We start from the raw sequence: 13,006 nt of genomic DNA on the forward strand, positions 1-13,006 counted from the left end.
TCTTAATCAGTTTCAATTTGGAAAATAATCACTCGGCTGTTGCCCTGTCACATGTAATGTCAGAAAACAATAGCAGGGCAGTGCACCGAAGGTGGATGTTACGGAGTAAACTTTGACCTGTTTACTTTCCCAATACAATAGCCAAAGTATCTAATTCGACCGTTAAATCCAACACATTGTTGGTAAAATATATACGCCTAATGGTATTTGTGTGTGCGTGCGTGTTTTGCGAGTGCCCAATTTTTTTTTTCCCGAAGGGAGGGGGGGGGGGCCTTTAACATGTCCAGGCCCTTAATCCGTCCATGCTTACAACCTAATGGATATGGTGATGAAGAACAATGTTTCCACAACCACCAGTATTTGGGAGCAAAGGTCACGCAATAAGAGAGAGGAAATGTGGGTATTAAACATCAATTTGGTAAAAAGATAAAGAGATACATTAAGGTAAACAATTAACAGTATGTATTATGGCCACTTACAGTTTTTTACGATTGCAAGAAACACTAAAATCAAAAGTATTACACAATTATCAAAACCTTACACTCAAGGAGCAAAACATCGGCCCAGATTTGCACATGTCAACCTCACACTTTTTGCAAAACAATACACACAGTGATTTGCAAAACACTAAACACACTTGTATACATTATACACAGAAGTATATCAAGATAACACTTCCTTGCAATTCCAAAGCACTGACTGTGAAATTACCACACCTATGAGCCAATGGTTAAACACAGCCATAAAGTGCGCAAACACATGCTTATAGTGGTGCAAATCTGATCCGATGTTTTGCCCCTTGAGTGTAAGGTTTTGATAATTGTGTAAACAACTGTAAGATTGTAAACAACTGTAAGATTGTTGTTCTGTCACCAAATGTAGATTGTTGCAGACACATAGAGAGCCTAATCTGTTGCAGGTAGTATAGAAAATATTGCAATATCACTGAGACTAGATCAATATATTGCAATATCACTGCTTGTAGAAATGACACATTCTGGTGAAGTTATTTTATTTAACTGAACGATGGAACCACTGAAGTCTTGAGTGTTTCCTGACATGCTCATGGTGGGAATAAAGTATGGCACACGTCAGCCACACATAAGGACACAGCCCATGTATCAACACATCTAGAAACTTTTGGCAACACTAATATCGAAGCTTTATTACTACAACACTACAAGACTACTTTCTGTATTTCCAATGTACTGTAGTTTAGTAATCCATGTTTTTTCTTTAGATTTCACATCATTAGATTTGTAGGGTGCCAGAGCAGTGTTTGTAGAGGCCTGACTTGTTTATGCTCTTATCTGCTTTGCCACTGGAGGAGGCGTGGCTATCTCTAAGTCCAACCGCTGGGAGTGGTTGAGTGTGGAGAACAAAACGAGAGCCACACCGACAGCCAGAAACAACAGAAGAGGTCTTTGAAAGCAGCACATTCAGGCTTCAATCTGACCTCGAAGACACGAGGTGAGTCTGTTTGTGCTCCAATCCCTTATTAATCATAGTGTGGACCTGTAGGAAACCCTTATTAATCAGTGTGGACCTGTAGTAAACCCGTATTAATCAGTGTGGACCTGTAGTAAACCCTTATTAATCAGTGTGGACCTGTAGTAAACCCTTATTAATCATAGTGTGGACCTGTAGTAAACCCTTATTAATCAGTGTGGACCTGTAGTAAACCCTTATTAATCATAGTGTGGACCTGTAGTAAACCCTTATTAATCAGTGTGGACCTGTAGTAAACCCTTATTAATCATAGTGTGGACCTGTAGCAAACCCTTATTAATCATAGTGTGGACCTGTAGGAAACCCTTATTAATCAGTGTGGACCTGTAGTAAACCCTTATTAATCAGTGTGGACCTGTAGTAAACCCTTATTAATCATAGTGTGGACCTGTAGTAAACCCTTATTAATCAGTGTGGACCTGTAGTAAACCCTTATTAATCATAGTGTGGACCTGTAGCAAACCCTTATTAATCATAGTGTGGACCTGTAGCAATCCCTTATTAATCATTGTGTGGACCTGTAGCAAACCTGCTTCTGTTTATGAGTCACACAATAGTGCGCTGACCTGGCAGATCTACTTATCCACATGACCCTTGACCCCTGACCCTGGGTCACATCTGCTTGATTATGACCTCAAATGTGACCAGAGCTTCAGGGCCGCCCCAGGACAGCGTGGCATCGTTGACTGACCTGTGAATGTTGGGCCAGGACAATCTGCAGCAGTGTGTCAGGGTATCTGTCTTATGAATGTTGGGCCAGGACATTCTGCAGCAGTGTGTTAGGGTATCTGTCCATGAGTTGAAGCTCAAAACGGCTTTCAGAAAGACTAAACACTTATATTTTTCCTTCTACCAAAGAATGTTTAAGTTTGAATTTGGTGCCAAAAAAAGATCCAAAGAATCAAAGACTGACAGAACAGCCAAGAACGCTAACATCATATGTGTTCATTTTGATCTTCTGATAATCATTACTAATCATTGTGCTTAAGTTGTAATTAGCTCATGACAGCAATCACTGTGGGCAGAGACACTATTTCATCATCAAAGTGTGTTGAGTTTCAGCTGTCACTCACATCAGCATGTTGAGCTTCAGCTGTCACTCACTTCAGCATGTTGAGTTTCAGCTGTCACTCACTTCAGCATGTTGAGGCTTTTTCACACTTTCTCCAAAGAAACAGTGATACTAGGTGATAATATTGATTTCTGGGCATAATCACATTTTTACTGTGTGGAGTTAGGTGTCTCTAGGAATGTTTTCTTGCTAATCTCTTTTCACATATCACACATACGCATGCAAGTATGTGCCGGTTCAGTTGATCATATTGTCTCCACAGTGTCATCATCCATTGAGGAAACCAGGGCTGAGGTTACAGTTGTGCAGGACGTGGTGGACAGCACAGACAGAGAGGCGCGTTCTTTACTGGACCAGATGGGTGGCTCACTGAGAGGTGTGTAGGTAATCAACGACACTGGAGAAGCAGACAGGTTACCTTCAGCATTCATCGTCACAAAATACAAGACTGCTCAATTTAAGAGATTTAAGAGAACATGCCAGAAGCTTGTTTGTAAAGATCCACTGCTTTAAGCACTTGGGCAAAATCCCTCTACACAGCGAGTCAGACATCTGTAGCGCCTTCAGCTAAAGGCACGGATGAGCAGTCATATACAGTAGGTGAGCAGTCAGACAGGTGACAGTCAGACAGGTGAGCAGTCAGACATCTGTAGCACCTTCATCTAGAGGCACAGGTGAGCAGTCAGACACTTTTAGCGCTTTCACCTAGAGGCACAGGTGAGCAGTCAGACAGGTGAGCAGTCAGACAGGTGACAGTCAGACATCTGTAGCACCTTCAGCTAAAGTCACAGGTGAGCAGTCAGACATCTTTAGCGCTTTCACCTAGAGGCACAGGTGAGCAGTGAGAGGGGAACCAACACTATGAGAGAAAAATCAGATCTGTGATGAATAAGACCTGAAAGAACTGGTGACCAGCAAGGCTTGTTTAAAATCTCCTCCCAGATGGAGTGTTTGAGGTTCAGTGTGAACTCATAAACAGGAGAGAAGAGGCCTCTCTGAAAGCTCTGATAGATGGTCTTCAGAAAGGAAAGCCCCCGGTGATCAGTGGAATGGAGAGGAGTCAGGTTCTGCAAGAACACAGAGTGACCGAGGACCAGGTGACCTGCCTGCTCCACATGGTGAGGAGGAAAGGGGAACGGGCCTGTGAGATATTCCTCTACGGTGAGCTTGGTTTTGAAACAACTCTGTGATCGATGAGAGTCCAGTTTAGTGGCCGACCAGAACCGTTGGTTCTAACGTATGGTTGGGATATCGTTGTGTGAATGTGATGTGAACCGGATGCCACAAAAGATGTGCATTAAATGCTGTTCTAAACCAAATGGAGCTGTGTCTTTGTTTAAGCTGAGTGCCACAAGTGGTGCTATAGTCTACTTTGAGGAATGACAGCTCAATCACTAGCTGTCCAACCAGTTTGTTTTAAGATGTTGCCTTTTCGAAATCATCTGGTTGACACATTTTTTTTTTTTTTACATAATGCCACAGGGTAGTGAGCACAAGTTCATAGTGCCAAACACGCATGCTCACTGCACTGTCCTCACTTAGTGTGAGATTAACACGCATGCTCACTGCACTGTCCTCACTTAGTGTGAGATTAACACGCATGCTCACTGCACTAATCATAGTGTGTTCACATAGCCTACTCAGTACAACGATTAGTATTATATCACACTAAGGACAGCATGTGTGGTACTTTCACTGTACACAGTGGTGTAGATTTAAGCAATGTTTACCCAGTTCCATTGACTGTATTTTATTACTTTTACTTTGTTTATATTTGCTGTGTAAGCCTATATTTATTATATAGACATTGTTGCTTCACCTTACACAATATATTATTTTATATCATGTTGTTTCTCCTTTTTTACAAAAAACCCAGAGAACACCCAGATGTCTCTGCTACGGTTTCTTTGCTGGGTGTCAGATAGGCTTCACACACATGGCATTATTCCCTTGATTTCAACACTAATGTCACATCTTTCTTAAAGCATAGGCCTATATTTCACAGCACTTCAAGAGAGATTCCTTTTATACAATTTCATGAATTGATTCAAAATAGTTATAATAATAATAATAATAATACTTTAACTTTATATAGCGCTTTTCTAGGTGCTCAAAGACGCTTTACATAGGGCGAAGAAAAACAAAACAAAGAGAACACAAAAGAGCAAACAAACAAACAAACAGAACATTTTTAGTCAAAAGAAAACTGGAGAAGCTGTGCGGAATGAGTCATGTAGTGGAGGGAAGGGAGGGAAAGGGAGCAGGGTCAGCAGGTGAAGGCCAGTTTGAAGAAGGTGGGTTTTAAAGGGCTTATTTGAATGATAAATAACATAACAGAAGTAGTTCTATATTAAATACTTCACTTAATACTTCACTGAACTGCTAATTGGGGGAGAGAGAGGGGAAGGAGTGCAGGCTAGAGGGAGAGGGGCAGGGTTCAGTACCAGGCAGGTCCTTACAAGCAGATTTGGCAGATGTTGACTAAACACTTTCAGATGTTCCCCACTTTCACCGCAGGCGGTCCTGTTTAGTCTGCTTTGACACTGAAGGGGATGTGGCCAAGTTTGAAACCAGCGTATGTGAGAGGGAGTGGTTTGTGTGTGAAGAACAGAGCAAAACCCCCAACGGAAGAAGTCAGGCTTCGTTCCATTCTCAAAAGACAACAACACAAACACCAAAGACACAAAGACACAAGGTAAGGCAAGCTGTTCATATGTGCAGTTGCACTTATTAAGCATTTAGTAGGCTACTATCAGCAGGCCTTCAGTTCTTCATGAAGTATGCAGTTGAACTTGAACTGGCAGATGAGAAGGAGCTGATGCAGAAAAATGTAAAATGGTGTTGATAGATAAAGGTTTATACAGTAATGAAAAAAAAACTGGGAAAAATCCTGGAATTTTAAAATGGCAATTTCGAGGCCGGATGAAGTTTTGGATAAATAAATAGGACCAGAAAGTTTTGGAAAAGTAATGAAAATGTGCTTCACAAATACCTGTATATTTATTATATCTGGTTCAGTTAAGATCTTCACTAACGCCCGTATATTTCAGTATGTGGTTCAGTTAAAATCGACTGAAAAAAAATCTATATAGTTTAAACAATACTTATATATTCGGGCACCTTGACCTTGACATGAACGTAGACATTTGCCTGACATTCACCTTATAGCTGGTTATCTTTCTCAGTAAATTACGTTCTTAAATGCAGATTGATTACAACAAAGGCACATTGTTAGTCCACCGTTCATCTTGCATGGAGATTTCAGAATAAGTCCCTGGACCGTTCAAGCGTAGCCTACTGAAGGGTAATTTGTGTACTGTACGTAAAATATGGGTTAAGTTTAAGGGCAGGTATGGTTAACATTTAGAAACATATTCATATTTTAAGTTCACTTTTTAAAAAAGGGATTGCTTGTCACGTTACGCGAAATTAACGGACGAGGCGGAGGCAAATAGTTTAAAAAAGAAAGCAGCCTGTTTAGATCCCAGTAGCTACTACTTTATGTAGTCACAGACAATGACAACGTTGCTTAATTTGCTTGATTACAGTTGACTCCACTTTTGCTATCCCGAAACTTTTAGTTTGACAGCAGTTTCTGATTCTATGCTCGCTGGTTCTACAGATGTTAGATAACCACGTAATTCATCGCGAACCCCGGCTGGCAAAATGAGAGAATAGGCTACGTCTATTTTGTCCCTTTCGTTTGAACACCCACCGTAGAAGCCTCCATATATGGACAGCTTTTGAATCAACTGTTATTTACTATGGTGGTTATTGTTACTTTTCAAAGTTTCCAGAGCATTTATAAACTGCGTTCCGTTCTGCATTATACACTACTCCCCGTTTCCTGTTTAGGGAGGAGTTGGTTAAGGGAACATCCGTGGGCGTGACTTTACGGGTTTACGGGGTTCCGACGTGCCTGGGACGGGTATCCAACCTCTACAATCCACGCTAAGGGCATGTAGGCTACTTGGCCTTGACGTGACTTGGCCTTCTTCCCGCCGTTTGAAAACCGTGGTTATAGTGGGATTCTTTTTTTATTTGATGGACATGGATTAATATTTATGGACTATGAATAGCCTCACTCAAAATGGCTGACAACCAAACAGACTGACTGCTTAGAGGTGGACAGCCCAGCTGTAGACAAGATTACAGTTTTTCTCAATTGCTTACACACATTTTTCGAAAGCATAACTCATTTTCTCAAAACTCTAAACACAAATCCCAAAACCAAACACACAAAATGCAAAACCCTACATATCTCCTGCAAAATGCTCCTTTGCCATCAAAACAATGTCATGTCTCCTTAAAATGGTATTTTGTGTTCAAATGACAAACACAGACCATCCTATGAGTAGATATTTCCAAGCAATCATTGAACACTGAAGTGCTTAATGGAAAACACTACTATGAAAGGGAAAACACCAGTATGAAGGCCTTATCAGGAGCACTATACCTTTTCATGTTCAGTGTTACTGTACGCTTACTCCTGTTGTAAAATATAACTATAATGTTTTTACTCAAATATAAAACAACACAAAAAATATAAAGTGACAACAAAAATATTTATTTCTTTTTTCTAAAAGTGCTGTAGCTTATACATCACAGTAAACACAACTAGATGTGTAAATGATTTGCACAGAACAAACAATAGAAAATAGGCCAGTGCAGTCAACAACACTTTGTATTTGCTTGTTGTTAGCATCATTTTCCAGAACCATGTTGACTATTGCAGTCTCCTGTTCAGCCGTCAAGACACGCTCCCTCCCACCACGCTGGGGTACTCTTTCAGTTCTGCAAAATATACAAATACAGTACAATGTAAAATACTCTAAATACAAAAATACTATGCTCCTGATAAGGCATTCAAACTAGTGTTTTCCTGTCAAAGTAGTGTTTCTTACCTATTCTCTCTTCTGAATGTCCAGAGAATGGATGCAACTGAGAAGCGGCTTTATATTTGTCGAAAGAGCCGGCTCTTATTGCTATGCTCAGCCAAATGATCTGGCTCACTAGAAAGAACCAGAATCACAAGTCAGTCTCCCTTAAAAATGACAATTCATTTGATTATGTTATTTTGAGGTTATAAACATCCATATAATTGTGCTACTTATAAAATAAAAGTGTAATTTATTTACATATTGTAATTAAAAGCATCCCCTCTCTCTCTCTGCTTACTTGTAGCTATGGCAACCATTGTTGTAACTGTAGTGAAAGCCATTCCAGCCATCATTGGCAAAGGACTGGCCATTCACAAGCAGTTAATGCAAGCGAAGAAAAACAAGAAAGGCTGTGTGCGTCTGGCAGATCGTGTGAAGACTGTGGTGGATCAGCTGGAGGGTTTGGCCAACCAGGGTGTGAATGAAGAACTGCTGCAGAAGGCCCTGGATGAATTTAAGAAAGTGTTGGAAGAAGCAGAAACCCTCCTGAAGAAGTATGAAGAAACCAATTGGTGGAAGCAGAAATTCAATGCAGACACCTGGCGGAAAGATTTTGAGGAGGTGAACAAGCACCTCTGTATCGCAGCGCACCACCTCTCCCTCTCCCTGCAAGTGGAACAACGGAAAAATCTAGAAGACATGTTTAATGATTTAAGGATTCGTAAGGAGAATGGTGAAGACATGAAGATTGATCAGCAGGAATGGGATAAATGTAAGACCTCTTCACATGCAGAAAAGAGTCTTGCTAGTTTACAAGCTTATCTAGGGATAACCTGGGGGGAATGGTTGGTTAGCGTGTTTGAAACTTTACATTATCTCCTGTATTTGAAGCTCAGAGTAGTGGTGTAGTTACAAACAGAATCAGGAGAGGTGAGGTGTGTGTTTTGGGTTTCCAAAGGAAAGCCACTTGTGGATACTGCTCCCTGTCCAAGCTTTTAACACCAATGTTTGTCTGTGACACTATGATCTTTTCCCACATTGAGGTATTTTCACACTTTCTCTCAAAAGATACATTGATAGAGATATGAGTTGATAATATGGATTGTCACATTTTTAGCATAGCAGCAGTTCAAGGCAGTTGGCAATATGTAGCTTGGTTGAAAAAAATTAAAGTCAAGGAATGATTTTTCCAATCTGTTATTGTTAGACAGATCTTACATGATTACACATGTAATGTGTACCAGACCGGTGTTATCACACAGTGTTATCATCAGCTGAGGAAACCAGGGGTTAAGGAAAAGTCATGCATGAGGTTGTGGATGTATGATGTATAATGTTATGCATGAGGTTGTGGATGTATGATGTATAATGTAAAGGATTTCTCTGCTCTGTTATTCATTCCCCATGCTGAATGTCCAGTAATGGCGTCAGTAGAGGAGACCAGGGTTGTGGTGAAGGACGTGCATGATGTGGTGGATAACACTAACCAGAAGGTTAGCGCCATACAACACCAGATGGCCAGCGCCCAAAGAGACCTGAGGGACATCAAGGACCAGGTTGGAACACGTAAGTAACTGTCTGTACTAGAAGACACAGGTGACACCAATTTAAACAAAATGTAAGTAAGATTTGCAGATTATCTTCGAAGCATCAGCTTTAGGAAATAAATGGTTGCAAAGTAAGGCGAGGCGAGTCCATCTAAAGTGCTACAGTATTGAGAAAAGTCATTTTCATTTACATTCATTCATTCCGGACAAATTCTTTCTTCACAGAAGAAGGTGCTGGGCCCAAGTCATCTTCAGGATCAGCAGGGAAAGCCAGAGGTAAGAGCTAAAATAGTCCTCTAATGCCTTGACAGGGATATCAGATGCTGTAAAACAGAAGCAGAACCAGGAAAGAGTTGTCAGATCAGATCACTATCAGATACTGTTATTCAGAACTTTAAAATTCCAGCTACAGAGATGTATCTAAGTTGAACGACAACCTGGCAGTACTGTTCAGTGGTTGTGGATGTCATGGCCAGTAAGACTGAAGTTTGTTAACTGTCCTTTTTCAGCCAAAGTGTTTACATTTCGGGAGAAACTCATTAACCAAATTGAAGAGCCGACTCTGAAAATTCTGCTGGATGGTCTACAGAAAGCCACACCTGACCAGCCTCCTGTGATTAATGGGAGGGAGAGGAATCATGTTCTACAGAATAACCGTGTGACCGAGGACCAGGTGACCTGCCTTGTAGACATGGTGCGGAAGAAAGGTGAACGGCCCTGTGAGATATTCCTCTCGCTTCTGAGTGAACATGATAATAACCTCTACAAGGAGCTTGGTTTGTAAACACCATTCAATGTTTAACGTCTCTAAATAAATTATTGACGTAATTTTTTTTAGCTTCGTATTTAATGACTTTTCCTAATTCAATGGGGACAAATGGGTCAACACCCAGAATGATTTGAACGCAGTTAAGAAGAGTTTAGTTATTTGGCATTCCCTCATGAATCAGGCGGAGATCTTTTCTTACGTTGGTCTTCTGAAGTCCGAAAGGAAACATTTCAGAAGACACTTCAGAAAATGTTCGAGAATGAGGCCCATTGTTACTATCACTGTTTCTTTGGAGAAAGTGTGAAAAAGCCTCAACATGCTGATGTGAGTGACAGCTGAAACTCAACATGCTGATGTGAGTGACAGCTGAAACTCAACACACTGATGTGAGTGACAGCTGAAACTCAACACACTGATGTGAGGATCAGCTGAAACTCAACACACTTTGATGATGAAATAGTGTCTCTGCCCACAGTGATTGCTGTCATGAGCTAATTACCATTTAAGCACAATGATTATCAGAAGATCAAAATGAACACATATGACGTTAGCGTTCTTGGCTTTTAGTGTACATATCCTACTGAAAGTGAAATCATCAAGGCATTGTATGCATTCTGTAATGTTCAGGGCTGCTGTAATTTCTGCAAACCACCAGGTGTCACAGTTCTGTCAGTCTTTGATGCTTTGGATCTTTTTTTGGCACAAAATTCAAACTTTGTATAATTCTTTGTATACGTTTATAAAAATATAAGTGTTTAGTTTCAGTGAACTTTTTTGTCATTGAAACACTTTATATTGTGTCACCATAAATGGTACTGACTGAAACAGAAGCTTTCTTTTACAAATGGATTTTAAGTGTTGTTTGGTCTGATTATAATTGAATTCGATAACAATAACATCATATTGCCCAGTGTGTGTGGAACATTCTTAGTACTGATCATAAATTCTGTAAAAATATTTATACAAGTTGCCCTTTCTCACCTGCCCAGTATGTATCCTTCACAAACCAAGGAGAACATGCCTGAAGGAATGGAATGCTTTATAATGTTGTCATAGCAACACTGGTTGTACAAAATGATGCAAATGCACACTAGCACGAGCTCAAATGATTCCTAACTTACCCTTAGACTATCAGAGACATACAGGGACATCAGGCAGTAGCCTGCTAACTGAATATAGAATAGTTACATCATGGTAAAACTGGCAACATCATCCATATTACTAGCAAAACAGCTATATCACATTAATTACAGGACAGTTTCATTTACAATTTTTTGTAGAAATGTACTATTTCAATTAGCATTAGTTAAAGACACATCACACAAAACAAAGTTGATAAAGTATCATAAATATCTCTGAGGTATTTATCCGATAACACTGAATAACCAACTGGGTACTTGAGGGGACAGGAAAGACTCAAATCCAAAAAGATACGTGCAGCAAAAGCAGTGTTTAATGGAAGGAAGAGAGAGAGAGAGATGAGATGCGAACGCCTGCTGCCAAATATGGACAGGTGTCGTCGACCTGTGAACATTTCCTGTTAACTTGATCCCAGTTCTTCAGAAGGTGTTAAATGTCAGAGGTATTGGTTTCACAGAGGAAGTAAGAAAGGTGTGAAACAGTCAAGGGGCGTCAGAACGAAAACGATCGGGCCATGCACTAAGAGGATGTGGCACAGAGTTGTAGCTATTACACTGACTTTTCTAAGCCATACTATGGTTCCTCAACTCAGCTTATAGATAATGGCTGCTTTCTCTTTACGGAGTCACAATGTTAGAAAGGTTATATACAATAATAAAATAATATTTACAAATACCATTTATGCTAATAGATCACCCTAAATCCTACACATGGCTCCATTAACAATACTAATAAGAAGAAGCAATTAATTGTGGAAATGGTTAAGTTGTCTTTCTCAAGCTAATTTAACTCATTTGGGCAAAGAGGTTTTCTGTGGGTTTTACATACTCCGCCCACATTCTGGTGTTACATATGTTTTTCCTTGCCCCGGTTGCCATTGTGCTTGCTCTAAGGGGGTCCAGGCACTGGACTCTGTAAAGCGCCTTGACAAAAATGTTATTGTTTTGGCGCTATATAAATAAACTGTAATTGAATTGAATTACTGGTTTCTTTTAGGAATAGTGTCACTTTGGATATTGCCACGGCCGTTTTCTACATTTTGGCATTGTCCACCGACACAACCTGTCACTAGTTCTAGAGAATAGCTTGAGGGTACAGTGCTGTTACGGGGCTTACCAGCATGTCAGGCTGCTGTCCGATCTCAGTATAAACATTCAGTCCAGTACAGAGGCCGGACGTCAATCCATCACTGTATAATACAATATAACAGTTCTGCTGCAGCGTGCCTAACCCAGGTGATTAGCCAGGTACCTCAAGACTTACATCACTGCTTTATTGGTTTGAAACTAATCTAGTCGTTGCGGAAACACCGTTGCCTAGTAATAGCTCTCTTGTTAGGAACATCTTGAGAGGCCTCAGTGGTTCAGAGCATCACAGTTTATTTGTCAGGTACAAGTTATCCAGTTATACATTCAAAAGAGTCTAAAGTGAATAATCTAAAGTTACAAATATATAAGAGAAAACATATAAATCATCCAAACATTCAGAGAGTTTGAACATACCTGGCTGCTCAGAGGATGACGGCTACACACACAGAGTACGGGAGGCTCTGGCTACAGAATACTTATATATATCTTACATATATAATACATATCTATCTTCCCTTTAAATACACAGTTCATTTAGTCCTACATCTGCCATAATAATTCATCACATGGACTTTGGTGTTTACCGATGACCCTGTCACCATTGTGCCTGCTGTAAGGGGTGTTCAGGCATTGGGCTCTGTAAAGCGCCTTGAAACAATTTTATTGTTTTGGCACTGCATAAATAAAATTGAATTTAATTGATAGGGATCACATACAAAGGAGGGGTCTGTCACCTCGAGAGGGGGGTTACCTACAGCCCACAGAGACTAGAATTATGTTTCTGAGATCCATGTTAAAACTAATCTATTCAGCTGCAGGACTGAGACCACTATACCTCTCAGACTGAGACCATTCAAATGAACCCAAACATGACAAAGAAATCATCTTATAATGCAATACCACACTTAGTTCTCTTAATTCCATTTTCCTGCCCTTAAAAATCAACACTGAGTGATTTAGACTGAACACATACACAAACATTAGCACTGAGTGATTTAGAC

At 40.2% G+C, this 13,006-nt stretch overlaps 1 protein-coding gene and 1 long non-coding RNA gene across 5 annotated transcripts; one reads left to right on the plus strand and one right to left on the minus strand.

Annotated features, from left to right (window-relative positions):
• The first annotated feature begins 1,133 nt into the window (after positions 1-1,133).
• On the plus strand, positions 1,134-9,832 carry LOC116219623 (mixed lineage kinase domain-like protein). Of its 4 annotated transcripts, none has more exons than XM_031563232.2 (8): positions 1,134-1,470; positions 2,844-2,957; positions 3,524-3,742; positions 5,099-5,276; positions 7,766-8,233; positions 8,881-9,027; positions 9,234-9,284; positions 9,518-9,832. In XM_031563232.2, exons 5-8 carry the CDS (start codon positions 7,768-7,770, stop codon positions 9,790-9,792), a joined length of 939 nt encoding a protein of 312 aa, XP_031419092.1. In that variant the 5' UTR covers positions 1,134-1,470; positions 2,844-2,957; positions 3,524-3,742; positions 5,099-5,276; positions 7,766-7,767; the 3' UTR covers positions 9,793-9,832. The 4 variants fall into 4 exon arrangements, with proteins under 4 accessions (XP_031419092.1, XP_031419090.1, XP_031419094.1 ...); XM_031563230.2 differs by lacking the exon at positions 1,134-1,470 and adding an exon at positions 2,012-2,242; XM_031563234.2 differs by lacking the exon at positions 1,134-1,470 and adding an exon at positions 2,012-2,242 and having other exon boundaries at positions 9,237-9,284.
• On the minus strand, positions 7,135-7,888 carry LOC116219627. Its single transcript, XR_004163262.2, has 3 exons — positions 7,760-7,888; positions 7,486-7,593; positions 7,135-7,375 (listed from the first exon to the last, which is right to left on the minus strand). It is a non-coding gene; the product is annotated as an uncharacterized LOC116219627 (long non-coding RNA).
• Positions 9,833-13,006: the final 3,174 nt, after the last annotated feature.

Source organism: Clupea harengus, chromosome 25 (assembly GCF_900700415.2).
Source record: "Clupea harengus chromosome 25, Ch_v2.0.2, whole genome shotgun sequence".
Lineage (NCBI taxonomy): Eukaryota > Metazoa > Chordata > Actinopteri > Clupeiformes > Clupeidae > Clupea > Clupea harengus.